The following is a 26026-nucleotide window of genomic DNA, read 5'->3' as shown; positions in this document are numbered from 1 at the left end:
TTTTTGATAATAGATAATTCCTCATTCTGTTTTCTCTTCAGACATTTTAGAAGGTAAGAGAGTGTGAGGATGTGAGTGTGAAGTGATAAGTCACTGTGCTTTTTATTTGCATATCTCTAATGACTGTGAGTTCCAGCATCTTTGTATGTGCTTGATGACCATTTGTACATCTTAGAGAAATGTCTATTCAAGTCTTTTGCCCATTTTTAAATTGAGTTGCACATTTTTATACTGTCATTTTTAAATCAAAATTCCCTTTTTAAACTTCTCTCCATTGTAGAAGTGTACAGTGTTAGAGATAAAAGCTATCTGAGTATGCCCTTGCAACTCTCCATTTTACCAACATGCACCATGATGCCCAGAGGCGACAGGTAGTATGTCCAAGGTCTCACAGCTTGTGAAAAAGCCCAGACCATAACTCAAATGTCCTAAGGAGGCTCTCTACAGTTCTGGAGAGAAAATGGTAAAGATACTTCTTTGGAAAAAGTTTCCAAGCCAGTGTGTACTTTTGCTTTACCAATCTTTAGGGAAAAGGAGTAGTGACTCTCATTATTCTTGAAGCACTGTCCTGTCACTAACCATAGCCAGTCCTCATTTCTTATCCTCTGAAATGTGCAAAAACCCCACAAAGGGAGGGAGGCCAACTTCATACACATAGGGAAAAATGACCTTCCTATAGTCTGTGTACAAAACTAAAAGGGTACTGAACCATTAAAGATTCTTTGAAAGTCACACACATACTGGATTTCTCCTTTTTCAACTGCTTATAGGTAGCTGCAGCCTAGAAATGTACCATCGGTTTTTCAATTTATGCAATTGTCAGATATTTTTCCTTCTGCCTATAAGCCATGCACTGCCCCCAAAGCCAAATTTGCAAAGTATTCTTGCTAAGTATTTCATGGATTTCATTATGCATTTAAAAAAAATGTAGCCCTGAAGCTAATAATAAGATAGGCACCAAAAACATGGTCCTTTTGAATTGGTTTTGTAAGACTGATTGTTAATGAACCTTGGAGAAATATAGCAAGGAAGAACACTTTACAGATTCCAAATCATATATACTGACCATTTTGAGGCAAAAGTCGCTTTAAAGTTAAGAGGTTCCCCCAGACTTCTGCTGTCATAATCCCAGCGTAACTCAGTAGATTCAGTTCTGAGAGATAGATTTGTGATTGCTTTCCCAGCAGCCCCTCCTCTTTAATTTGCAATGACTCATTTTCACTCTGCTGCCCATACCTCCCTGTACAGCCCAGAGGCCTTGAGTATTAGGTGTGGGACTTGTGACTGAGACGACCAAGCCGACAATCACAATCACATTCCCTGGATACAGGGATGTGTATTCATCCAGACCTGGGCATGTAACTCCAGTCAGGCCAATGTGACAGGTAGTGAGTTTTTCTGTGTGCTCCTGGGAAAGACATTTCTGGGTCTTCTGAAAGAGCTCCTGAAGCAATGACATCCCCTTTCCCTTCAACAAGGTAGATGGAAAAAGACAAAATTCATCAATTTCAACCTATATGTAAGATTTATTAGGGAAATAAGGGAACTAATAAGAAAATTTCATTGCCAATCAAAAGTGAAGGCATGCTTACAGAGAATAATTTCTTAGAATTAAGCACGGCTTCGTAAATACCTCTGTGAAGGCAACAGCTTATACAGCAAGAGAATCTGGCTCAGTTTACAGTAATGTTATTCTTCTCAGGAACAGAAATCCTAGAAACAATCAGGATATTTTAAAAAATAATAGCTATTATTTTTGACATTGAGCTGATCAATGTAATTTGAGCTGTCATTCAGATAGACTAAAAAAACCTAGGTAACTTTATGAGATGACATAAAGTTAGGAGAACATACCAAAACCATATTTTAAATTATTTTTCTGCTTCTATCAAAACAAAAGCAATGTTACCCTTTTTTTCACTGCATTTTCAAAACATGAAACGTGGGTTGTAGAGGTAATCACTGACTCCCTTAATCAAAGTCATAAATCAAAGGAAAGAATAATACTTTTAGAAATATGTGAGTTACCATGTGAGGCTAGAAATGTAGATAAACTGAAATCTGACATTTAGAGGTCAGTAGTGAAGAGGTTATTGTTTACACGGAAGGCTATTTGTGCAATTAACTGAAATTAATTATGCTTGTATAAACTTCATAAACATATCACAGATCTGGATTTTTGACTAATTAAGCTTTAATTTAGCTGCAAAAACTAAACCATATAAGCATTTATCAGAAAACCCTACTCACCCATTTAAAAAAAAAAAGGTAAAATCATAGATTTTAGAAACCATCTGGAGAAATAAACAATTTAGGGAAAGCTGCAAAGACAGAAATTATAGTCAATTATCCAAGATGTAAAGCCATATTTTGAGGTTATGCTGTCCTTCATTTTCTCAGGAGTACCCCTTAATTAAATGCAAATAATCAGAAATGGCAATTAATATATTGCTATAATTCCCTGATTAGATAGTGGAGTCCATTTACAATGTTTGAAGGTTGCTGTGACTCTGAATAAAGCAAATAGAGCATATTTAATGAATTGCTCCCAAGTATCCCTTATTGGAAAAGTTCTCCACAGTGGTCCATCCCAGAGACTAGCCACGAGGTTCACAGTAATCATGCTATCAAATGCTATTTGTTTGTTTTCATTTGTTTTGAGACGGAGTCTCGCTCTGACACCAGGCTGGAGTGCAGTGGCACGATCTCGGCTCACTGCAACCTCTGCCTCCCTGGTTCAAATGATTCTTCTGCCTCAGCCTCTCGAGTAGCTGGGACTACAGATGCGTGCCACTACTCCCAGCTAATTTTTATATTTTTAGTAGGGATGGGGTTTCACCATGTTGGCCAGGATGGTTTCAATCTCTTGACCTCGTGATCCGCCCACCTGGGCCTCCCAAAGTGCTGGCATTACAGGCATGAGCCACCATGCCCAGCCTCAAATGCTATTTCTAAACCATTTGAACACTCAATCTTTATTGACAAATAGGAATATTGGCTTTGAAGAGGGCTTCCAAGAAGGCAGAGATTTTGAACCACCTGATGTAAGCATCACACCATGCAAATCAGAAATAAGCCGGTAAAGGTCAAATGGCCTCTCATGAATGACATAGTGCAGTGTGGAGACTCAAGTACATGTGTGTTGCTTCTTCATTGGCTCCTACTTAGGGTGTGTGTTCCTACAGTGGAGACTGTCTGAATGGCAATTCCCTTTTCTTGCCACTACATAGACTGCCTACTCCAAGTACTTTCTCAATCAGGGCTTTTGAACTTGCTTCTCCTTCTGCCTAAAATCTTGCCCAGCTCTTCCCATGACTGTCTCAGTATCATTCCTTTAGGCTCCTACTAAAATTTGCCTTTCCAGGGAGGCAAATGCTGATCCATGTCCAAAGTAATCCAGGTGCAATTTCACGTTGTCAGCTCTCTCTGTAGACTTCAGAGGACACACCACAACCAATAATTATTTTAGTTTACCTCTTTATAGGCCATCTCATCCACCAGAATAGCTAAGTTTACTGTGTTTCAGAGTCCTATTTTAAGTTGAACCAGCAATAATGTGTACATATAAAATATTTGAGTCACCGTATTTCTTAGAGTAATGATGATTTTCAGCAACACCCAAGTTACAAATGCTTTTAAGACTCTATTAGTCATTCCTTTAAACATGAGCTTATGACTCTGTGCTGAATTTTAGCAACTGAATCTTATTTTCCTCTTTGTAAGACAATTCTCCAAATGTTTTAAGTTGACAGGGATAACAGCTAGCACTGAGTATCTACCATACTCTACTTTCTGGTTATCTCCAATCTTTATTACAACTCTTCAACACAAGTATTGTTAATCTCACTAGTACAAATGAGTAAAAGAAGGGTCAGAGAAGGTTAGGTACTTTGCCAATATTGTCTAGATCATCAGTAACAGAGCAGAAGCTTCCAGGACTGTCTTCTTCAAAACCTGGTAAATTACACTGCTTCTCTCCTAAAATCACATGTATCTGCACATCAGGATTTTTCTGAATCATTCTTTTGATGCAAGATTTTTCTTAGCCCCTTTGCTGGACTTGCAACAGGGGTGCCCTATTATTTGGCCTGCCCACTGTGCTCAACCCCTTGCAGGAGGGAGTGCAAGAACAAGCAAGTACAGGATCTTGTTGGGCGCTCCAGGCTCCAGCAGGAGCAAGCTCCATACAGGGCCTGCAGCAGCACCCAGGTTAAGGTGCCCATGACCCCGAAGCCCCAGTGCGGCTTACAGCATTACAGTGTTCTCTTAGTTCTGCCAACTGAGAGTGGCAGTGTGTTAGCAGCTCAATTGACCCCTTGCCTTATCACGTGGGGCAGTTGCCCTCTGTCAGCAAGAGTAAAGGGCCGATGTGACAACCTTTCTGGGTACCTACTCTCGGTGGGCCCCAAGTCCTTGTCTGGCATCCAAGTAGAATGAGGTCATGCAGACAACTGAAGGATGGTGAAGGCTAAGATTTGTATTAAGTGATGAAAATGGCTCTTAGTAGAAAGGGGAGCTGGAGAGGGGATGGGAAGGGTGAGTCGTCTTCCCCCAAAGTCAGGCTGTCTCTTTCACAGTCTGGCCATCTCTTCTCCAAAGTCCAGTGGTCTCCTCAAAGTCTGGCCATCTCCCCCTCTACTGACTGAGTCTGGAATATTTATAGGCACAGGATGGGAAGTGTGTGCTGATTGGATTGTGAGTATGCAATAAAGGTTAAAGTGAAGACAGCACTCAAAGGTGGACACAACATGTAAAAAACCAGTTAGGCCTGTAATTCCAGCACTTTGGAAGGCCAAGGCGGGCAGATCACCTGAGGTCAGGAGTTTGAGACCAGCCTGGCCAACATGGTGAAATCCCATCTCCACTAAAAATACAAAAATTAGCCAGGCATGGTGGCAGATGCCTGTAATCCCAGCTACTCGGGAGGCTGAGGCAGGAAAATCGCTTGAACCAGGGAGGCAGAGGTTGCAGTGAGCTGAGATCGTGCCATTGCACTCCAGCAGCCTGGGTGACAAGAGCAAGACTTCGTCTCAAAAAAAAAAAAAAAAAAAAAAAAAAAAAAACAAACAAACAATTAGGAAAGGGTAGGTATATGTAAAATAGGTGAAGGGTAGGGATCAATCAGAGGAAAGCACACCAAACAGGAAGACAAGTTCTGAATTTGATCTGAGGATTTAAGTTGCAGCTTTGCTTTCAGGCTTTAAACTGTCTTCACCTTGGAGGTGGGGTTTCAGTGGGGACCCGCCCCTGTCTGCCTGGACATTTGGCTGCCTCCTGTCACTATCACTTTGCACTATGGGATCAGGGCAACCCTGGACAATGAGAGTCAAATGGAAAATGAACCAAGAATTTGAGAAGTCTGGACTGAGAGGATTTGCTCCAGCATAATTAAGTCTATCAGTTGTGAGGCCTTTTAAGCTTTCTAAGTTCAACAGGTGATTCATACAATATGACAGAATAGAATCAATCAGGTCCATTAGAAAACACAAAGAGAAAACAATTTCTCAGTAAGCTGTATGGGAGGTATAGCACCAGCTCTGAATAAGTATTCATCTTCATATGCATGCATTAAGAAAGTTCCAGAAATGAGTACATCTTAGGGATACTGGAGACCATCAGCATTCTTCATGTGCCCTGTTGTTGACTCATCTTAATAACACCACAAGCACAGAGACTAAGGGCTCTGAGGAATGGAGACAGTATCTTCTCAGACTGCTGAGCATTAGGGAGGATATGTGCAACAGCTGTTAGAAATTCTGGGTCTAGGCTGGCTTTATATCCCAGCTTTGCGACTTACTGCAACCTTAGGAAAGTGGCTTGACCTCTTCTCTAGCCTTAATTTCTTCATCTGGGAAAAGGGGGTAATTATAGGACTCATCTTCTAGGGCTGTTACAGAGATTAGATAATATGTCGTATGTTAAGTGCTCAGTATCATACCTAGCACAGAATAAGTTCTTAATACATGTTATCCTATTAATTAATGACAATAATCAACCTGTGAATCCTGAGGTCAATGTTGATATACCTGTAAGTGGCCAGATATTGTTTTGCACCAATGAAGAAAGCAAAAGACTTGTTATAAACCAGCTCCAAAGAGGAAAGCAAAAGACTTGTTATAAACCAGTTTCCTTTTCATAACGCATACAGTATTTGTATTCAGTATGAGTAATTATAGTCTGATTCTATCCTCACAGGTGGGGTCCCCAATTATACCACAAGGTAGCCAAATAGTCCTTAAGAAAGCAACTGTCATGGCTTGTCCCTACTTCTATTTATGATTCTTTTCCCTTTTAGCTTCTTATTTTTAATTTTTCTTGAATCCCACAAGTGTTACATAAGTGCATTCTCCTCACCAAATGTTCAACAGCATAAGGTAGCATGGAAAATTTGCCTTCCACCCCTCTCCCACCTGTCTCCCCACCCACCACCACCACCAGTCAACTCCTCTCCCAGAGGAAACCTCAGATTTTCTGCAGATCCATATACAACATTACTAGATGCCCATTTCTTCATTTTACTTTGGCTTCCTTTGTTGAGTTTTCATTTTTAACATCTGTGCAATCATCTTGACTTGAAAGCCCCTCTTCAAATATGCCAAATCACCCCTTCCTGCCTTCTTTACACCATCCACTTATCCTGACTGTTCTTTCACATTTATTTGATTGTGTTAGTAATTCCAATCTCTTCTCCATTAGACAGATAGCTCCATGAGGGAGGAACGGCATTTGCTCTTCTTCACTCTCATATCTCAAGCACTTAGTATAGTCCTTGGCCCACTGTAGGAACTCAACAATCATGTGTTGAATAAACAACTGTTTCTCATTCATAAGGCTGTCAATACATCATAATTATAGTAATAACTGACTTGAAGAGGTGAGGATTTCCAATAGAAACCATTCACTTAATTGAGACTAGGAAATAAGTTAGAAGCACAAGGCTCTCCACTAGTGAATGAACAAGATACAAATTATTTCTGCTGTCTCCTCCCTGCCAAGGATTGCAATGCAGGTTTCAATTCAGACTACCTGAAATTGCTTATGTGAACTATAAAGCATTCATTTATTAAATGGCAAGCAACTACGTATGGCACAAAGCTGATTTAACCCAGGGAGTGACTGAGTGACCCAAATGATAATTTTCCTCTATCTTTGGGTTTTAGGGACAATGCTTTCTATTTTTTCATGTAATTAAGAGATTATGAGAGAAAACATAGTTACTTAACATGGCAGATGGCAGCCTCATATAATAATGGTCAAAACTCCCATACATTGGCCAACCCAAACTGGATGATTAGCTAAGGGACCAGAATGTACTGAGTCTTTAACCCTATACCTCATGGATACTGGCTCAGTGACTTGCCTGATTCTGCAGAAAGTCAATATTGCCAAGTTCTGCCATCCATTACTCATTCTTGTTTATTCTAAAGTTGGGGGGTTGACCATAGTACATATTAGGCATGAGACCTAGGAAGTACTCCACTTAATAAAGCTGGCTGGTAATTAAAAGCCGGTCAAAATGCGTAATTTTTATCTACACAAGCATTCAGTGAGGTTTCTACAATAAACAGAAAGGCTGCCCTACTACCAAGAACTGTTTGCCTATTCTTTATTTATCAAAGCAACAAGCAGTTTACATGTAACTGAGTGAAGCACAAAAGTAACTGAAAAGCAACAAAATTATGATTCTTCTAACATAGACACAAGCTATGTAGTTAGTATGACCCCTTAAAACTATTCATGAGGATAAAACCGCTTGAGTCGACAATGGCTGAGCCAATACTGAAGTCATTTTAAAATGCCCATTCCTCATTGACCCTAGCTAGACAATGACCATCATTGCCACTGAACATTATACAAGTAAATTCATTACTGTTTATGAGACATTCATTTTCCTTTTTGACAGTAAATGTTTTCAGAGAAAATCAAAAGCATAAGCTTTGAAGTTAGACATATCTTGGTTTATATATTGACTTGGCTACCCACTAGCTAAAAAGGTTGGACAGGTGAATTAAGTCTTCTATGCTTCAGTTTCTTTACATAGAAAGAGGAGATAATAGTCCCCATTCACAGGGTCATTGTGAGGAGTAAGAGATAACAAAGCCAGGCACTTAACATTGTTCAAACAACGTTCAATACAAGGTGTGGTGTTCGCATGCTTAATAGCATTGATGGTGGTGGTACTGTTGCACAGATTGTACTTTTCCTAAAATGGCCATAGCAGTATCTCTTTATCAGTTTCCTGTGGCTACCATGACAAAGTACCACAAAACTCTCAGCTTAAAACAATATAAATTTTCTCAGAGTTCTAGAAGCCAGAATTCCAAGCCCTCTGGAGGCTCTAGACGAAAATCTATCCCTTGTCTCTTCCCAATTCTAGTGGCTATCAACATTCCTTAATTGGTGGCCCTATCACGCCAACCTCTGCTTCTCTGATCATATTGCCTCCTCCTCTTCTGTGTCAAATTTTCCTCTGCCTCATCGTTATAAGGACACTTGTCATTGAATTGAGGGCCCACCTGGGTAATCCAGGAATTATGTCCTCATCTCATGATCCTTAATTTACATGAGACCCTTTTTCCAAATAAGGTAACACTCACAGGCTCCAAGGATTAGGAGCATATAATGTAGGGGACCACTATTCAATCCATTACAATCTCCCATCCCACATACTCCTCTAGAACTTTGCAATTCCCCCATGAAGAAGTGGAGTCCATGTGCCCTCTGCTTGAGTCTAGGCAGGCCTTTGTGTCTGCCTACAACAGAGTAGAGTGGAAGTGATGCAGTCTGACTTCTGAGTCTGGGTCATAACAATGCTATGCACTTCCATCTTCTTTAAATGGAACATATATTCTAGAGTTTAGCAACCACGTTAAGGGCAAGCCCAAGTTAGCCCATAGGGAAGAGCTGTGTGTAGGCGTTCTGGCCAGCTGTGGTCCCAGCTGACAGCTACCATCAACCACCCACACATGTAAGTAAACACACCTGGAGAGGATTCCAGTCCCAGCTGTTGAGATACCCCAAGCCTTTGAGTCTCCCAGCTAAGGTGCTAGACATCAGGCAAAAGAGACAAGCCATCTCCCCTGAGCTCTGCCCAAGCTGCAGAACCATGAGCAAAACAAATTATTGCTGTTTTATTAAGTCACTAAGTTTTGGGGTAGTTTGTTGTGTAGCAATAGATAATAAGACCAATTATTCATTAAATAATTAAATGAATGAAGATTAGAAATTTAAAAAGGCACATAAGATATACTCCCTGGCACTTAATACATTGGATCTTTGGCTAAGCAGATAGAGAGTGGGCAAACATACACACTCACACCCTCACACTTCTAGAAGAGAAAAGATGTCCATCTTTCTCACTCTGGGTCAGGGAATATGGAGGACCCAGTGATCATACACAGAAATTATGTGAGGCCGAGGCAGGCAAATCACTTGAGGTCAGGAATTCAAGACCAGCCTGGCCAGCATGGCAAAACCCCATTTCTATTAAAAATACAAAAATAAGCCAGGCATGGTGGCACACGCCTGTAATCCCAGCTACTCAGTAGACTGAGGCACAACAATCGCTTGAACCTGGGAGGCGGACGTTGGAGTGAGCTGGGATCACACCATTGCACTCCAGCCTAGGCAACAGTCAGACTCTGTCTCACAGAAAAAAAAAAAAAAATTATTTGAGGGTGTTGGACCTTATATATCATCTGATCCAACTGTATATTGTACAACTTGGGAGAATATGGCTCAGAAACAGTCCCTGCAACTTCCTCCTGAATACAGCTCTTCACCCAACAAAAGTCCACCTTGCTGCTCACAGGCAAGATGAAAAATCTAGCACAGTCTCAGGACTTTTCCAATTAAGAATACTGAAAGGAAGAAATGAGACAGAATGACTGTGTGGAAAAGGTACAAAGCTGATTAAAAAACATAGTAGTTATCTTGGCTGTTAATCAGATTATGAGAAATTTTCTTCTCCTTTTTATATTAAAATGGTTTTGGTTTGTTTTCCTACCTTAATCCCACAGCTCTGGGTCTTGGAAAGTGCCTGGGGCACAGGAAGGAAAGGCAAAAATTGTTGTATGGTGAGGCACAAAGAACTTTTTGGTTCAAGGGCCTTACCATGCCATCCAAGACGTATCTAAGAAGTAGGACATTAGATTTTGGACCAGTTTTGAAACAAAGAACTTCCTGTGATGATGGAAATAATCTGTATCTGCTCTAAGATGGCAGCTACTAGCCATGTGTAGCTGTTGAACATTGTGATGTGACAAGTGTGACTAAATAGATGTTTTCAATGTTAATTTTAAATTCTTAGTAGACAGTGTCACTCTAGAAAGATTATTTACAAACAACTCTGAGCCTAGAAATCTTAACTAATGATTCTCAGGCAAACCAACTGATGGGAAACCAACTCACATTTACTGGTTCTTTCTACAGTTTGAATCATCTAACCCCACCCCTGTCTACCATGGAAGGACTGACCTGCAGGTTCTCAGTGGCAGCATGCCCTTGGGATTTGCTACTTCTCTTCTATGATTGCTTAATAACTCAGTCAGCATGAACAGATCCTTGTGATGTGGCCACAAGTTCAGATTTCTGAGAGTTATTCAGAGCTCACAGCAACGTGACCAGTAAGAACTAAAATTTCCATGTGTGAATGGCTATGTGTGATATACGAACACAAAAAATATTTCCAGGAAGATTTTCTAACATTGTTCCTCTCAATTCCAGGACATAAAAATAACTTTGGTTGTATGAAAACTCTTGTAAGTGGAGAAGGTCACAAATATTGTCCAAATAATAGGATAAAGTTGCACAGTAATTTCTTTATAATTGGAATTCAAGCTTTTCAGTTTGACCTCTCCAAAGTCTGTAATTTGCAGCCTGTTTGACTTTACTCATGTCAGCTCCTATTCTCATCTTTCCGCATCCCCTCTTTCCACTCCAGTGGCCTAAGCTCTCAATACTAGAACCATTATGCCTGAGGCTCCCCAATCAAGTTTAACTTACCAGCTTCCAGACTATAATCACACTGCTTTCTCTGCTTCCACCACCAGACAAAAGGCCTTATCCATCCTTGAAGACACAACTCAAGAAGTCTTCCAGTGCCCTCTAACTTTAGCTAATTTATTCTTTCTGCAGCCTTCACACTTCTTTAAAACATGTAATTTGTGGAAAGTATTAAAATTATATGTGTGTTTTCTTCCCTAGTAAATTATGAGTACTTAAAGTATAGAATTGTTTTATTCTAATCTTTAGTTTCTACACAAAGCATAGTATACTCAACTGTGTGCTTAAGAAATACTGATTCAATTGAAGCAAATATGTCCAATAGATTGTATAACTTTATAGCAGCCTTGATTCATGTTATTTGCAGTAATTATGATACCCAAATCATCCCTGATGCTTTACATTCTCACAAAGGTATAAAACACAGGAAGTTTCAAACCAAATAGGACATTAGAGAGCCATATCCTAGGACTGACCATGGAATAAAAATAAAATTTGTTTTTTTGTTTTTCTGCATTACAATTTTTATGGTGCTTTTAAAAAACAACATTTTGGCAATTTTTCAGATGAATGGATTGAGCTAATGGTTTAAAAGTGACCACATAGTCGAAGCACTGAGAGATGGAAGCATGATTTTCTCAATATAGGAAGCACTTCCAAGTCCCCAACCTAAGCTGGCACCCGCACTGAAGCGGATGCCACTCAAACTCACAATATATTAACAGTGTTAAATGAAAAGTATAACTAATGCCAATAGTATCACTTTCACTCATTTACTGAGCAAATCTGTATATTAGCTAGGATGAAGTCTCCTGCCTTTAATCTATTTCACACTCCATCATTACCCTTCTTTTCTCACGTAATTAAAATGTAGCAGATAGTTGATACACAGAGGGAGTGTCTGTATTAAAAATACCTTGTCATAATCAAATTCAAGCACTCATCTCATTTATGATCTGTCTACCTTAATAAGTCAACTAATACTTCATTTTAGAAGTCATATAAAGCTCTATTAACCCATCTTTATACATTTTAATTTAAAGTGACTGCCTATTCATAATTTCCTGCCTTTCATTTATTCAATAAACATATTCTGAGTGTCTACCATGTACTTTATATGTATCCTCACTCCCCTCAACTTGAGTTAGTTTGACTGGGTTGCAGTTCCTTGAGCTTACCCAAAATAGATGATGTGTCAGCGTCCTGAGTTATGGAACATGCTGGCCCTTCTCTCTGGCTTTTACTGTTTTACAATGTGTCCAATTTACAAGCATTAGAATGCCTTCCTCTGACCCTCAGTGGATCTTTATCTTACTTCAGGGTAAATAAATCATGTTTTAGACATTGCACTGAACAAATTCAATTTGTCTTCATGAAAAATAGCCCTTGGAAAATGGGCAGCATTGTGTACTGAAGAAGAGCAGTGACTGTAGAGCCAGACTCCCTGCAACCCATCCCAGTTTCATCATTCACTGACTGCGTGACCTTGGGCAAGTTACTGCACTTCTTGGAGCCTCCGCTTCCTCCTCTGTCAAATGTGGTTAACAATGGTGCTTAGCTCATGGGGTTTTTATGTGCATCATGTGAAAACATTACAAAGTTAATCCTGTATGAGTTTTTATGAAATAAATGGAAATTCATTTCTTACGTGATCACAAGTGACAATGGTTTGGATTTTGTAATGTTAACAAATAGAAACTAAAATAGAAATCAGGAGATCTATATACTACAGGTATAGGTAGCTATCATTTATTGAGGTCCCACCATGTTAGCAACATGATCAGATATTTGACATCCATTCTCTCCTTTGTGTGGTCTGCAAAAGGCAATCTACAGTTAACACATGTTGAAAGCCTACTGAAGAGCAGGCACTGAGCAGGGCTACAAAAATGTATAGAGAATAATCCCTGCTACTGAGAGAAGTTTCCAGAGCAGCTGGGTCTCAAGCTGGGTCAGAAAACTTTGCTATCCACTTTGGTTCCAACATCTGTAGAATAAGGATGTCTGATGAGGTGACTCCTAAGGTTCCTGTTTCATCTAATTTTACAGGTACTGGGATAAGATATCATGCCATCCACTGATGACTCCTAAGCCTTTTGTAGTTTTGTCGCTTAATAACTACTTGTGCTAAATGATTGTCTACATGATCAATACTACAGTATTTTGGAAGGTCTTTGAGGCCAGGTTATTTTGATTGGGCTGGTAGAATGCACTTGCAAAAGTAACAGCTCTCTATTAGAATGTGATTTCATACAGCCTAGGGAAATATAAAATGACAAAAATCAGTGTCCAAACAGGAAGATGCCCAAGATGACATCTAGTCCAGTGCATTTAGTGCTATACTGGGTTCCAGAAGAGAAAGGCAATGTAGTTCATGGCCAGTTAGGGCTGGGAATCCAGTTTCTGACACTCATGGCATTACGCACTGCCCCACAATATGACGAACTAGCTAACAGACCAGAATCCATAGTCAGACTGCTTGGGTTCGAATCTCTACTCTGAGGTTTTTATAGCTGTGTGATCTCAAATTAAGTTATTGAGCCACTCTCTCTCTTGTAAAATTGGTATCCAAATAGTAGTATCCTGGATAATGATTAAGTTAGATAATATTCGCAAACTGTAACTGCAACAGTATAGTGCCTGGCAGAGAATAAGCCTGCAGTAAATGATGATGATGATGATGATGATGACGACGACGACGACGATAGCAAACACTTCTATAAAGTGCTTGCTATGTGCCAAGCGCTAAACAATGCAATTTATCACCTCCTCTAATCTTTACAACAATCCTATGAGGTAGGTATTGTCATTACTCCTAGGAAATGGCAGCACAGGGAAGTTGAGAAACTTATCAAAAATCACATAGTAAGAGACAGAATCCAGATTTTTACTTAGAACATCTGTCTCCAGAGTTTGAGCCCTGAACTACTATACTGTCATGAAGGGTCTCTCATGACTTTCTGTTGTCAACACTGACTCTTCCTATGTGTCAGATTCTGCTAATAATGCTTCACATGAATTAACTCACTGGGTCTTCCATCAACCTATGAGTAGATATTAAGTTTATACTAAATGCTTATGTTAACACAACAAATGGACAAAACACAAGGTGGAAACGATGCAAAGAAAAGGTCCTCAGCTACACAGCAAAGAGAAATTAGATAAAAACCAAACATTCGGAACTACCAGGGAACTACTCTAAACAGAAAATGTCACTGGATACCTCAGATGAAAGTGACATATGACACAGGGTCTGCAAAGATAACAAGCTATTTTTCCAGCTTCAGAATTCTGTTGAAGAGCCAGATCATTACTGCAATTTGGAGGAGGAGGTAAAGTGTAGTGGAAAGGTTGAGACAGGAAGTCAAACACCAGCATTTCACTTACTAACTGTCTTTCAGCAAGTCACTCAACTTCTCTGAGCCTTGGGTTTTCAGTGGGGATAACAATATGAAATTTGTAGGGTTATGAAAATCAAAAAATTTTAAGGGCCATGTACAGTGAGTAGCACAGAAGAGACATTTAATAAATATTAGTTCGTTTGTATAAGCACAATGTGTGATAAACTAAGGTCTATTTGTGGATGTTTACAGTGTAGGTAAAACACACACTCTCCAATGTATGGGGAAAATGAAATATGTAGTCTCAATCTCCTTCCGGTAATGAATACTGGAATATTCTGCTAAGAGCAGAAGAAAGCAAAATAACTTTTCTTCTGATTTACCTCTGAGACAAAGAAAACTTGGTAAGATGCTTGTCCAGATTGCTACACTGGAAAGGCTCTTCCAGCATGTATTCTTGGGGATAGCATAGAATGCAAGACTGACAAAAAAGGTAAAATTCCAGATTTTCAGTCTTGGATAGATCACCAAGTTTTCACAAACACTTTCAGATGACATCGTTCTCATAGTTCGTCATTACACAGGGGGTTTGATTACAGTGTGAGCTTTCCCAAATCTCAAATTGTTGAACAAACCAAACATACAAAATAATCACTCTTTCCTACATAAATGTGTGTGTATATGTGTGTGTGTGCATATATATATAAATAATTTTTTCCCTTAATAGCTTTAGAGATACAAGTGGTTTTTGGTTACATGGATCAATAATATAGTGGTGACCTCCGGAATTTTAGTGCACCTGTCACTGAGTACTGTATACTCTACCCAACAGGTAGCTTTTCATCCTTCATCATCCCCCTCCCACCCTCTCCTCTTCTGAGTCTCCAATGTCCATTATACCACTCTATATGCCTGTGCATACCCTTAGTTTAGCTCCCACTTATCAAAAAGAACATGTGGTATCAGATTTTTGATTCCTGAGTCACGTCACTTAGAAAAATGGCCTCTGGTTCCATACAACTTGCTGTAAAAGCCATTATTTCATTCTTTTTTATGGCTGATGGAGTATGTATATCACATTTTCCTTATCCACCCATCTGTTGATGGGGACTTAGGTTGGTTCCATATCTTTACAGTTGTGAAATGTGCTGCAAAAAAAATATACATATGCAGGTCTCTTTTTGATATAATGACTTTTTTCTTTTGGGTATCTACCCAGCAGTGAGATTACTGGATCGAATGGTAGGTCTACTTTGATGTCTTTGAAAAATCTCCAAACTGTTTTCTATAGACATTGTACTAATTTACATTCCCATCAGCAGTATATAAATATTCCTTCTTCACCACATCCACACCAACATCTATTTTATTTTTATTTTTATTAATAGCCATTCTGCTTTGGGTAAGGTGGTATCTCATTGTGGTTTTTAATTTGCATTTCTGTAATGATTAGATCTGTTGTACATTTTTTTATGTTTCTTGGCCATTTATATCAATTCTTTTGAGAAATGTCTATTCAGGCCATTTGCCTACTTTTTAATGAGATCACCTGTTTTTTTTTTTTTTCCTTGCTTAGAGTTCCTTATCAATTCTGAATATTAGTCGTTTTGTCAGATGCATAATTGCAAATTTTTTCTCCCACTCCATAGGTTGTCTGCTAATTCTGATTACTATTTCTTTTACTGTGCAGAAGCTTTTTAGTTTAATTAGGTTCCATTTATTTATTTTTGTTTTTGTTCCATTTGTTTTTGTGGTCTTAGTCATAAATTATTTGCCTAGGCCAATATCCAGAAGTGCTTTTCCTAGGTTTTTCTTTCTAGAATTTTTATGTTCTAGAATTTTTCAGGTCTTTAAGTCTTTCATCCATCTTGAGTTAATTTTTTCAATACAGTGAAAGAAAGGGATCCAGTTTCATTCTTCTTCATGTAGCCATCCAATTTTCCCAGCATCACTTATTAGAGTGCCCTTTCTCCAATTTATGTTTTTGTATGCTTTGTAAAAGATCAGCTGATTTTAAATATTAGGTTTTATTTCTAGGTTCTCTCTTCTGTTCCATTGGTCAATGTGTTTACTTTTATACCAGTATTATGCTGTTTTGGTTACTACAAACTTGTAGTATAATTTGAAGTCTGGTAATGTGATGCCTTCAGATTTGTTCTTTTTGCTTAGCATTACTTGGGCCATTTGGGCTCTTTTTGGTTCCATATGAATTTTAGAAATGTTTTTTCTAATTCTGTGAAAAACGATGTTGATATTTTGATAGCAAGTACATGGACTCTGTAGATTGCTTTGGGCACTATGGTCATTTTCATGATACTGAGTCATTCAATTCATGAGCATGGGATGGTTTTCCATTTGTTTGTGTCTTCCACGATTTCTTTCAGTAATGTTTTGTATTTCTCCTTGTAGAGATCTTTTACCTCCTTGCTTAAGTATATTCCTAGGTATTTAACATTTTTATAGCTATTATAAAAGAGATTGAGCACTTGATTTCTCAGCTTGGCCATTGTTGGTATATAGCAGTGCTGCCCATTTGTGTACATTGATTTTGTAACCTGAGACTTTACTGAATTTAGTTTATCAGATCTAGGAGTCTTTTGGAGGAGCCCTTTGAGTTTTCTAGATATATGCTCATGTAATCGGCAAACAGAGACAGTTTGACTTCCTCTTTCCCAATTTGGATGCCCTTTATTTCTTTCTCTTTCCTGATTGCTTTGGCTAGGACTTCCCCTACATATATTTTTAAATCTCTGCATAAACTGTTTTACTGCCATCTCATTGATTTTTTTCTCTTTCTCCAACATAACATTGCTTAATACCTCATTCTTTCCCCACGATCTCCACTGTCAGTAAATTATTATTTGTGCAAGAGAATTATAATTCTAAAAGAATATCCTTTATACTGTGATTGATGGAAAATATGCTTTTAACTTGCAGGGCAAGACCAATTTTCTAACACTTCAGTTCTATTTGCTCAAATGCATTATGGCTATAAAGCACCAATTATGGCTAATAACAGCATTATTCTTACCTCAGTAAGTTTGGTAAAGCTTTAAGGACTCTCAACTTTGGCAATCAATTTAGTTAACTGCAGGAAAGAGCCAATTTCATATAGATTATTACCTTAATGTCATATAAGTGGTATTCAATGTACATTTACATATACTTCTATTAAGCCTTCCAGATAAAACATACTCTAGAAGCAGTATTGGTATAATATCACAGTTATCAAAGTTTCAGCTCATATTTTCCACTTCCTCTACCCCTAAATCTTACAGGTTCTACAAATTAAATTTGTGACAGCCTTGGTAAAAATCACAAAAGGGATTAAGAGGATAGCTTCAAATAGGGGACTAAAGGTATACATGAGTACTAGCCAAGTTCTAGTGGAAAAGTAACAAACTCTATTTTGCTTTTTAGGCCCCACCATCCAGCCATCTCACCATCGTAAGACCAGAAATCTTCCAAAATATCTTCTGATCCCTCAACCCTACATCCAACCAGAAGTCAAGGTACAGCAATTCCATCTTTTAAATGTCTTTAAATGCAAGGTCCATACTACTGCCCTAGCTTCAGTATTCTCCTGTTTAATATTGCAACAGAGAAGTTTTACTAATTTACAAGTTCTTGAAATACAAATTAAGAGCATCACAGAACATGCACATCGACAGATGGCAATTGTGGTCACTTGGACTTAAGGCCGAATGGACCCAAGGCATCCTCCAGAGCCCTCAGCTCTAATAAACTTTCCCCATTCTATTGCTTCATCACCTAGGCAAGCTCTCTAGAATGTAAATCTGATTACATCTTGCTCTCCTGCTTAAACATTTCTCTGAATTCCGCTTGTCTTTAAAGAAAGTAAAGTCCAGGCTGGGCACGGTGGCTCACGCCTGTAATCCCAGCACTTTGGGAGGCCGAGATGGGCAGATTACGAGGTCAGGAGATCGAGACCATCCTTGCTAACATGGTGAAACCCCGTCTCTACTAAAAATACAAAAAATTAGCCAGGCGTGGTGGTGTCTGCCTGTAGTTCCAGCTACTCGGGAAGCTGAGGCAGGAGAATGGCATGAACCCGGGAGGCGTAGCTGGCAGTGAGCTGAGATCGCGCCACTGCACTCTAGCCTGGGCGACACAGTGAGACTCCATCTCACAAAAAAAAAAAAAAAAAAAAAAAAAGTCCAAGTTGAGAAGTGTTGATTGAGTCTAATTCAGAAGCGGAAGCTAATGTGCTCTAATACTCTAGAATTATTACCTTGGATGCCTACAACCCCATGGAAACTGACCATATAATCTTCCAAAGTCACTACTGCAATATAGATTTTCTGCATTTTTCAAAAGAACTGAACTCTTAGCTGGATGTGATGTCTCATGCTTCTAATCCCAGCACTGTCGGAGGCTGAGGTACGAGAACCGCTTGAGGCCAGGAGTCTGAAACCAGCTTAGGCCACATAGTGAGACACCCATCTCTACAAACAATTTAAAAATTAGTCAAGCATGATGGTGTGTGTCTGTAGTTCTATCTACTTGGGAGATTGAGATGGGAGGATTGCTTCAGCCCAGGAGTCCACGGCTGCAGTGAGCTATGATCGTACCACTGTCCTCCAGCCTCCGTGAAAAAGTGAGACCCTGCCCATACATAAATAAATAACATACATAAAGAAAGAAAATTTTTTTTAGAAAGAACTGAATTATTTTCTCCTCTCAAGATAGAAATTTGTAACATCAAGGGAATATTTTTGTTTTTATGGTTTCCTAACTGTTACCACAAATATTAAAAAGTGAGCCATTCTGAGACCTGAAGCAGTATCTGTAACCTTGGTTTATAGAGTCCTAATTAAGTCAAGCACCAAGAAGCCCTAGCATGAGTGATGGACAAAGCCACTCACAGAAAAGATGCAGCCTTTGCCTTTCTCAAAGTTCAGTTTGTCTGGGAAATACATGTAAAAATTATTATCTGGAGTGGTAAATATAATAAGAGATACATAAATGGAACCACAGGAGTATCAAGACAAGTTTTACCAGACAGGGAAGACAGAGAAAAGCACTCCAAGCAGAAGAAAATGTACAAGCAAAGGCAAGAAAGTGTGACTATGCATAGGATGTCAAGGATAAAAATGAACTTTGTAATTTAGAAAATGCAAATATCCATTATGATATTTGGGATTGTCACATGAAAATTTTACTGTTACTCTGTAAAGATCCTGTTTATTTATCAAACAAGAGGGTTTTGGTCTTTGCTATTTGGTTTGTTTTTTGGTTTGTTATTTGTTGTTTGGTTTTTGTTTGTTTGCTTGGTTGCAAAGATCGGGTCTTGCTATGTTTCCCAGGCTGATCTTGAACTCCTGGGCTCAAGTGATCCTCCCAACTCAGCCTCCCAAAGTCCTGGAATTTAGGCATGAGCCCATGTGCCTGACCTAGGAGTTATTTTTATTGCCAATCTATATTACTTACTTTTGACATCGGAACAAAAAAGGAAATTATGCTCAATACAGCAGACTGCTGCCCAGTATTTCCTCATTAATGAGTTAGGCTACTTACATTACTAGTATAGACCAGAATTTCCAGGCATAAAACCTCTAAATAACTCCAAACGTCATTTTTCCAAGATTTTCTTTTCATTTGAACTACAACAGTAAATGTCCGGTCTGTACAGGGACCCCAAACACCAATAGCAAGAGTTTCATTGAAGAAACGTAAACATCAATTCTTAAAAAAAAAAAAAATGAAACACAGCTACATTCCTCTAATTTCCATCTTACCCAGACCAGTGGCAAAGAGGATCGTCCTCCGAAAAACTGAGGATATTCTTAACCAACCAGAGTGATGGATAATCAAGCATAAATAGTTAAAATTTTTAGATAGATAATGCTCATGGTATAATTTTACTCAAATGTTTCAACTCTCTACTTCAAAAAACCTCTTATAATCACTACAATTGCTGAAAACTTAATACTTTGAATTTATTCTCTATTGCTTAATTATTTAATCAAAGTGCTTGAAAGCTACAGGCTACAGAAACAGTTATCAAAATGGAGGGATAACATACAGGAGATTCTAAAGGAGGGAAATATCTTTAAGTTGGATTACTAGCCCCTGAAGAATTGAGATTAGATAGAAGTCAATATCCATATTCAATCTGAACGGAAATGCTCTTTCACCAAAATACGAGGTTACAGATCTTTTGAGTCGTACTGTAATAACATCACTTTTCCACATTCCTTCATCATCTCACCCCACGTTTCCCCTCCCAGAAGAGAGCTAAACAAACCTAGATGGTTTTACTTACAATTGTGAAGTTCATGACTTTGAGAATCCAGATGGTCATGGCCAAGTTCACCAGTATTAAAATCATGAGGAGCAGGACGAAGAAATACAGGCATCGTTTCCGCCAGCCGTAAATCCCCACCTTGTATACCTGTGGCCCCACGGAGCCGGGCGTGGTGCTCCGGTGGTGAGTGTACTGTTCCTGAGGCATCTGAAATAAACAAGGCAAGAGAGAAGCACTCACATTAAACCGCTGAGAGAAGAGAAAAAAATAAAGGAAAAAAAATCAACTGATGAAGAGATATGGCTGGCTGCTGTCTACATTTACACCCTCCGACAACTCTAAAAATCTGTTTCCTCTGGACAAAAGTGGCTTCTCTGGATGCTAGCTTGAGGCTTCTCATTTAACACAGCCATGACTTCTGATGTGCACTGATACAGCCACAGTCACACACATACTGGGTGGAAAGGGACTCCTAGGAGGCCATTGTCCAAATGACTCAGAATTCCAACATCTTTGTGGGGGAGATGCTCAAAGACCTACCAAACCGAAGGAAAACTTTAGAATGACTGAAGAAAATAAGGTAATCCCAGCAGTTCACCTTAGTAATATAAAAATATTATTCAGGCAATTTATTTGGGGGGCAGGGGTTAAAAATTTTGAACACAATCATTCTGTATTGCCAGTCAGTGGCAACTGTGGCAGCTTTGACCGCTCCTCTATTTCAGATTTAAAAGGGGTCCTTGCAGACACATAGCTGGAATCCCACTTGCTTTGGGAATCTTCAACAAGTGATAATCTAGTGAATACCTAACTACCCCCTGAGTTAGTCTTTGTGAGTTAGGCAATTCTAATCGTTATCAGGCAACTTATTTAAGAAACGTAAAGGAGGGTCAAAGTCAAGTAAAATGTGAACATTAGCTCGTAGGCTAATGAGAGGATGAACTAGTTAAACGCTAAGCACAGTAGAGAGAGAGAGAAATTAGAAAAGGATTTGTCAACATATTATAAAGTAATATGTTGATGCCCTTTAAAATAAGGAAGGTTTTCCAAGTCCCTGCTGTTGACACAAATTATCTTTATACTAGAATTACTAATTAAGTGTCAACACAAATGTAGATAAACATATCACTTCTATCCAATTCTAAAACCAAAACAAATTTTAAAATTAAATATAAATAAAGCTAGAAAATGCCTATCACTCAAACTGGAAAATAATGAAGTACTACAAAAGATGATTTGCCTTAAACTAAAACACATGAATGTGGTACCAAGGGCTCTGGCACAAGGTCTCCTGAGCACAGCATCTCTACTCTGTCATAAGCCATGTGATAACAGGACCCCCACTGCCTATCTCCATTCAGATAATGGTACAGCCCTTATTTTTACTTCATTTGGCTGTCATGTAGACATGCTGCATTCCCTACAAATAAGACCTACTTCATTTATTTTCTTCTCAGCCAATAGCAATAAATTAGTAATATGTGGTGCCAAAGTGGCCATAATTAAAACCAAAATGTGGGCCCTAAAATCACATCCTTGGTTATTAGGATATCTTCCAGATGGTTCAGAATGTGATTATTTTTTGGTTTTTAGATAATCATTAAAATGGACACATAAAAATCTAAAAATCCCACAGAGAATTCATGGCCGTTAGGCATCAGTGGAATTCCATTTGAAAAACTGAATGGATTCTTCCTTATGGCTAACTAAAATGCTCCATGAAGGCCTACGTGGCATCTGTCTTATTCCAAACACATACCCTAGTGCCGAAATCAGTACCTAGTATATGTTGGAATATGTGTGTGGAATGATTGAATGGAAAACAGAATGCATAAATGATGACCCAATGAATGATTTCCCATCTGCTACCAGCTCTGCTGCTGTCTGGGGGTATATAAAGGTTTAAGCTAAATACCATGGGCAAGTTCTTGTTTGTATACTTGCAAATTTTCACTTCAGGCTCCCAAAGCACTGGGTTACCAGCCAGGCAGTGAGCTTTGTGGTGTAAGAGGATCTCAGTTTTAAATCTCAGCTTCTGATAATTCCTCTGCAGATCAGGGATGTGTTATAAGAAGAAGGGAACACAACAAAGTCATCAATCACTGGCCTTTTTAAATATGAAGATCAAATAAAAGTAAAAAGAATGCTTTATAAGCCTGAAATAAATTAGGTTTTTATTTTCCATCAGATCATATTCTATGAAATAAAATGATCACAGAATCTTAGAATCACGTGTGCAATTTCCTTTGATATTAATCAACTAATTGTGAATGAGCCAAATTAGGATTAGAGAAGTTAACCTGCTTGTGCAGGGCTAAAGGATTTGTGGCAGGGTAAGGTCTTGAACAATAATCTGGAATTCTCATAGGCAAGATAAACAGTGAGAAATTCTTTACAAATAAGTGTGCAGAAGCTGGTGATACTGCCACTACATCAGTTGCCTTTTCTCTGTCATTCAACCCAACCGATGGTGTCATTACATAAACATAGCTATAAAATGGAAATGACATGATCAATAAATGTTTATAAGAGGATGGAGGTATAGATAGCATGCTTGTGATTTCTCGTTTTCATACACATACTGGTAGAACTTGGCAGAATGCAGTGATTATCTTGACTAAGGGTTCTCAGCCCTGGATGCACATCAGAGTTACTGACGGAGCTGTTAAAAACATTTGTACTCGTCCAGGCATGGTGGCTCACACCTGTAATCCCAGCACTTTGGGATGCCAAGGCAGGGGGATCACTTGAGGTCAGGAGTTTGAGACCAGCCTGGCCAACATGGTAAAACTCCGTTTCTACTAAAAATACCCAAATTAGCTGGGCATGGTGGTGGGCACCTGTAATCCCAGCTACTTGGGAGGCTGAGGCAGGGAGAATTGCTTGAACATGGGAGGCGGAGGTTGCAGTGAGCCAAGATTGCACCATTGCACTCCAGCCTGGGCAACAGAGTGAAGACTTCGTCTCAAAAAATAAATAAGTAAATACAATTTTAAAAACACACATCTGTACTCAGGTTAAGTAACAATCACAGAGGTAGCACCCAGGCATCAGTATTTATTAAAGCTTCCCAGAAAATTCTAAGAGTAGACAGGATTGCATGCCATTGGTCTAGAATAATGCCACTCAACCCTAATTATGCACCAAAACACAAAAGAAACTGAACAAATATGGTACCAATTTTGAGCTCCATTATCAGAATCTGGAGCTCAGGGTGGAACATTGTGAAAAATCTCCCAGATGATTCTAAGCATTTGGGACAACATCTAAAAAATGGCTTTCACTTTTTTTTCATAGGGTAATCATTGTAAGACAAAGTCTTGAAAGAAACTCTAGTGTGTAAAATAGCAAAAATAATAATAATAATAAAAAAATAAAAATTTAAAAAGTGGAGTTCCTCTGCTTAAAGCAGGGTCTGGCTACCCTTGAGGCATCTCTGCAGAATCCTTTGCTCCTGGGAACTACTAATTTTGGCCAAGACAAAATTGATCAGCTGTGGAAGTCAAGACCAGGAGGAAGCAGCTCCTTTTCAAGTCACACGGCAAACTAGAAGCTGAGCAGGGATTATAACTTGGATCTTTTGCTGCATGGTATAGTGGCTTATTGCATGTCGTCTCCGCCACACCCTCTTTAATGAGTCCCATGAAACAGAATACCCCAGTCTCCAACTCATCAAAATACATAAGAAAGAAAGAGTAAAGGGGATGAGGACTTTTCTACAAATAATTATAAAAGGAGGCCTTTCCATGTGAACATATGGTAATGGATACATCTGTTATAAAGAATCCTGCATGGTAAGGGAAATTTAGATATGCTGAGTACGTTCATTTTTCTAATCAAAAATTAAAACAGGTTGAAAGATAAAAACAAAGACGAATGACAATCTCCAATCTATCATTCTTCTTATTCCTTCCCGGAACAAATTTACTGTCCAGAGAATTGAAGTTAAAACTTTAATTCCTCACTTGGGCAGACCCCAGGCCTTTGAAGACCCCAGGAGAGACCCCAGTAAATCATGACAATAGTCATACAATTTTATAAAATTTTTAAAAGATGTTTTAATTGCAACTCGCTAAATCCTATCTTTTTCTACTCTGACTTCCCCTCGTGTTAGCTCTGGAGGATTTACATGCATTTTGGAGATCTAAGAACAAGTTGGCTTAGTGGTTCATACAGTTTGAATACAGAATATATTTATATGGTTTGCAGCACTTCCCAGTAGAGGTACATTACTGCTAGATCTCCTGGTGTAGGAATGTCTTCTAGGAATACTCCTTCCACCCATAGCTCCAATTCACCAAGCATGGTGACATGAAAGAAGAGGACCAAAGGACACGATGCAATATAAACATGACCTACAATGGCCAGCACCAGAAATACATGGGTAGTAGAAAAGACAGAAGCTAGTCAAAAGTTTATCTGATAATCATCAGATATGTAAAATTTCAAATGTATAATTCAACTGTCATTGATGCCTCATCAAAACAAATGCTCTACTGTCAATAATATATTGAATTTGGCATATATAACCATAAATGTTCCATGTGTGTTTTATTTTGTATGGGAATTGTGGAAAATATAATTAACCAGAATACTTGGGTTTGTAGGTTATGTATACCATGTGTATCTTTGTGTAAAGTTGTGTCCATTCTACATTACAACCATCAATATTTAAAAAGTTTTGTCAAAATTGCCATAAAAATAATTATCTTTCCATTGTCTACACAGAAAGTGCTAATGGCATATAGTTGTCATATGAAGAGACAATTAAAGGCTATACAACCAGAAAGTACAGAAAAAGTATGTGAGGCAGTTAATTATTAGCAATATTACCCTTCCTGATTTTGTGATGTCATCTTTTAAAGATTAATACTTTAATTTCCTTTCTCATTCTAACTACATATTCATGTTGTTAACTTGTTTGTATTCCTAATATTTTTAGTTTTTTCTTATCCCAATTGTTTTTAGCAGTAAGGTATTTTTAAGTTATGGTATGTACTTTTAGATATAATGCTATTGCACAATAGTATACTACAGTATAAAGATAAACTTTATCTGCACTGTGAAACCCAAACATTTGTGTGATTCACTTTATTGTCATGTTTGTTTTAATGGAAAAAAAGCAAATGCATTTTTTAGCAAAACATTTGTTCAATGAACGAATGAGTATACATTTGTTCAATGAATGAATAAATGAATAAAAATCAAGCCAACGTTAAACAGTAAAGTATATTCCCGAGTAATAAGTACCTAGCTATAACAGAAGAAGTAAAAACTTATACAACTTTGTTTTTCCAAAAGCACATACAATTATACCAATGCTAAGCAGGCTTAAATCCAAAGCATTACTCCTTCATAAAGCTATTTCCAATGTTGACCTGTTTATAAACAAATCCACTTGACTTAAGGATCA

At 38.5% G+C, this 26026-nt stretch overlaps 1 protein-coding gene across 2 annotated transcripts in view; it reads right to left on the bottom strand.

The window, feature by feature from the left end:
* SGCD (sarcoglycan delta) overlaps positions 1 to 26026 on the bottom strand; it is a 423006-nt gene that overhangs the window by 384248 nt on the left and 12732 nt on the right. For both annotated transcript variants that reach the window (XM_032158477.2, XM_032158481.2), the window contains one exon: positions 20632 to 20820. In XM_032158477.2, the coding sequence (XP_032014368.2) occupies positions 20632 to 20820 (189 nt within the window). The remainder of the gene's footprint in view (positions 1 to 20631; positions 20821 to 26026) is intronic.

This window comes from Hylobates moloch, unplaced genomic scaffold, assembly GCF_009828535.3.
Source record: "Hylobates moloch isolate HMO894 unplaced genomic scaffold, HMol_V3 SCAFFOLD_6, whole genome shotgun sequence".
NCBI classification, from domain to species: Eukaryota; Metazoa; Chordata; class Mammalia; order Primates; family Hylobatidae; genus Hylobates; species Hylobates moloch.
This window is presented reverse-complemented; position numbering and strand designations above follow the sequence as displayed.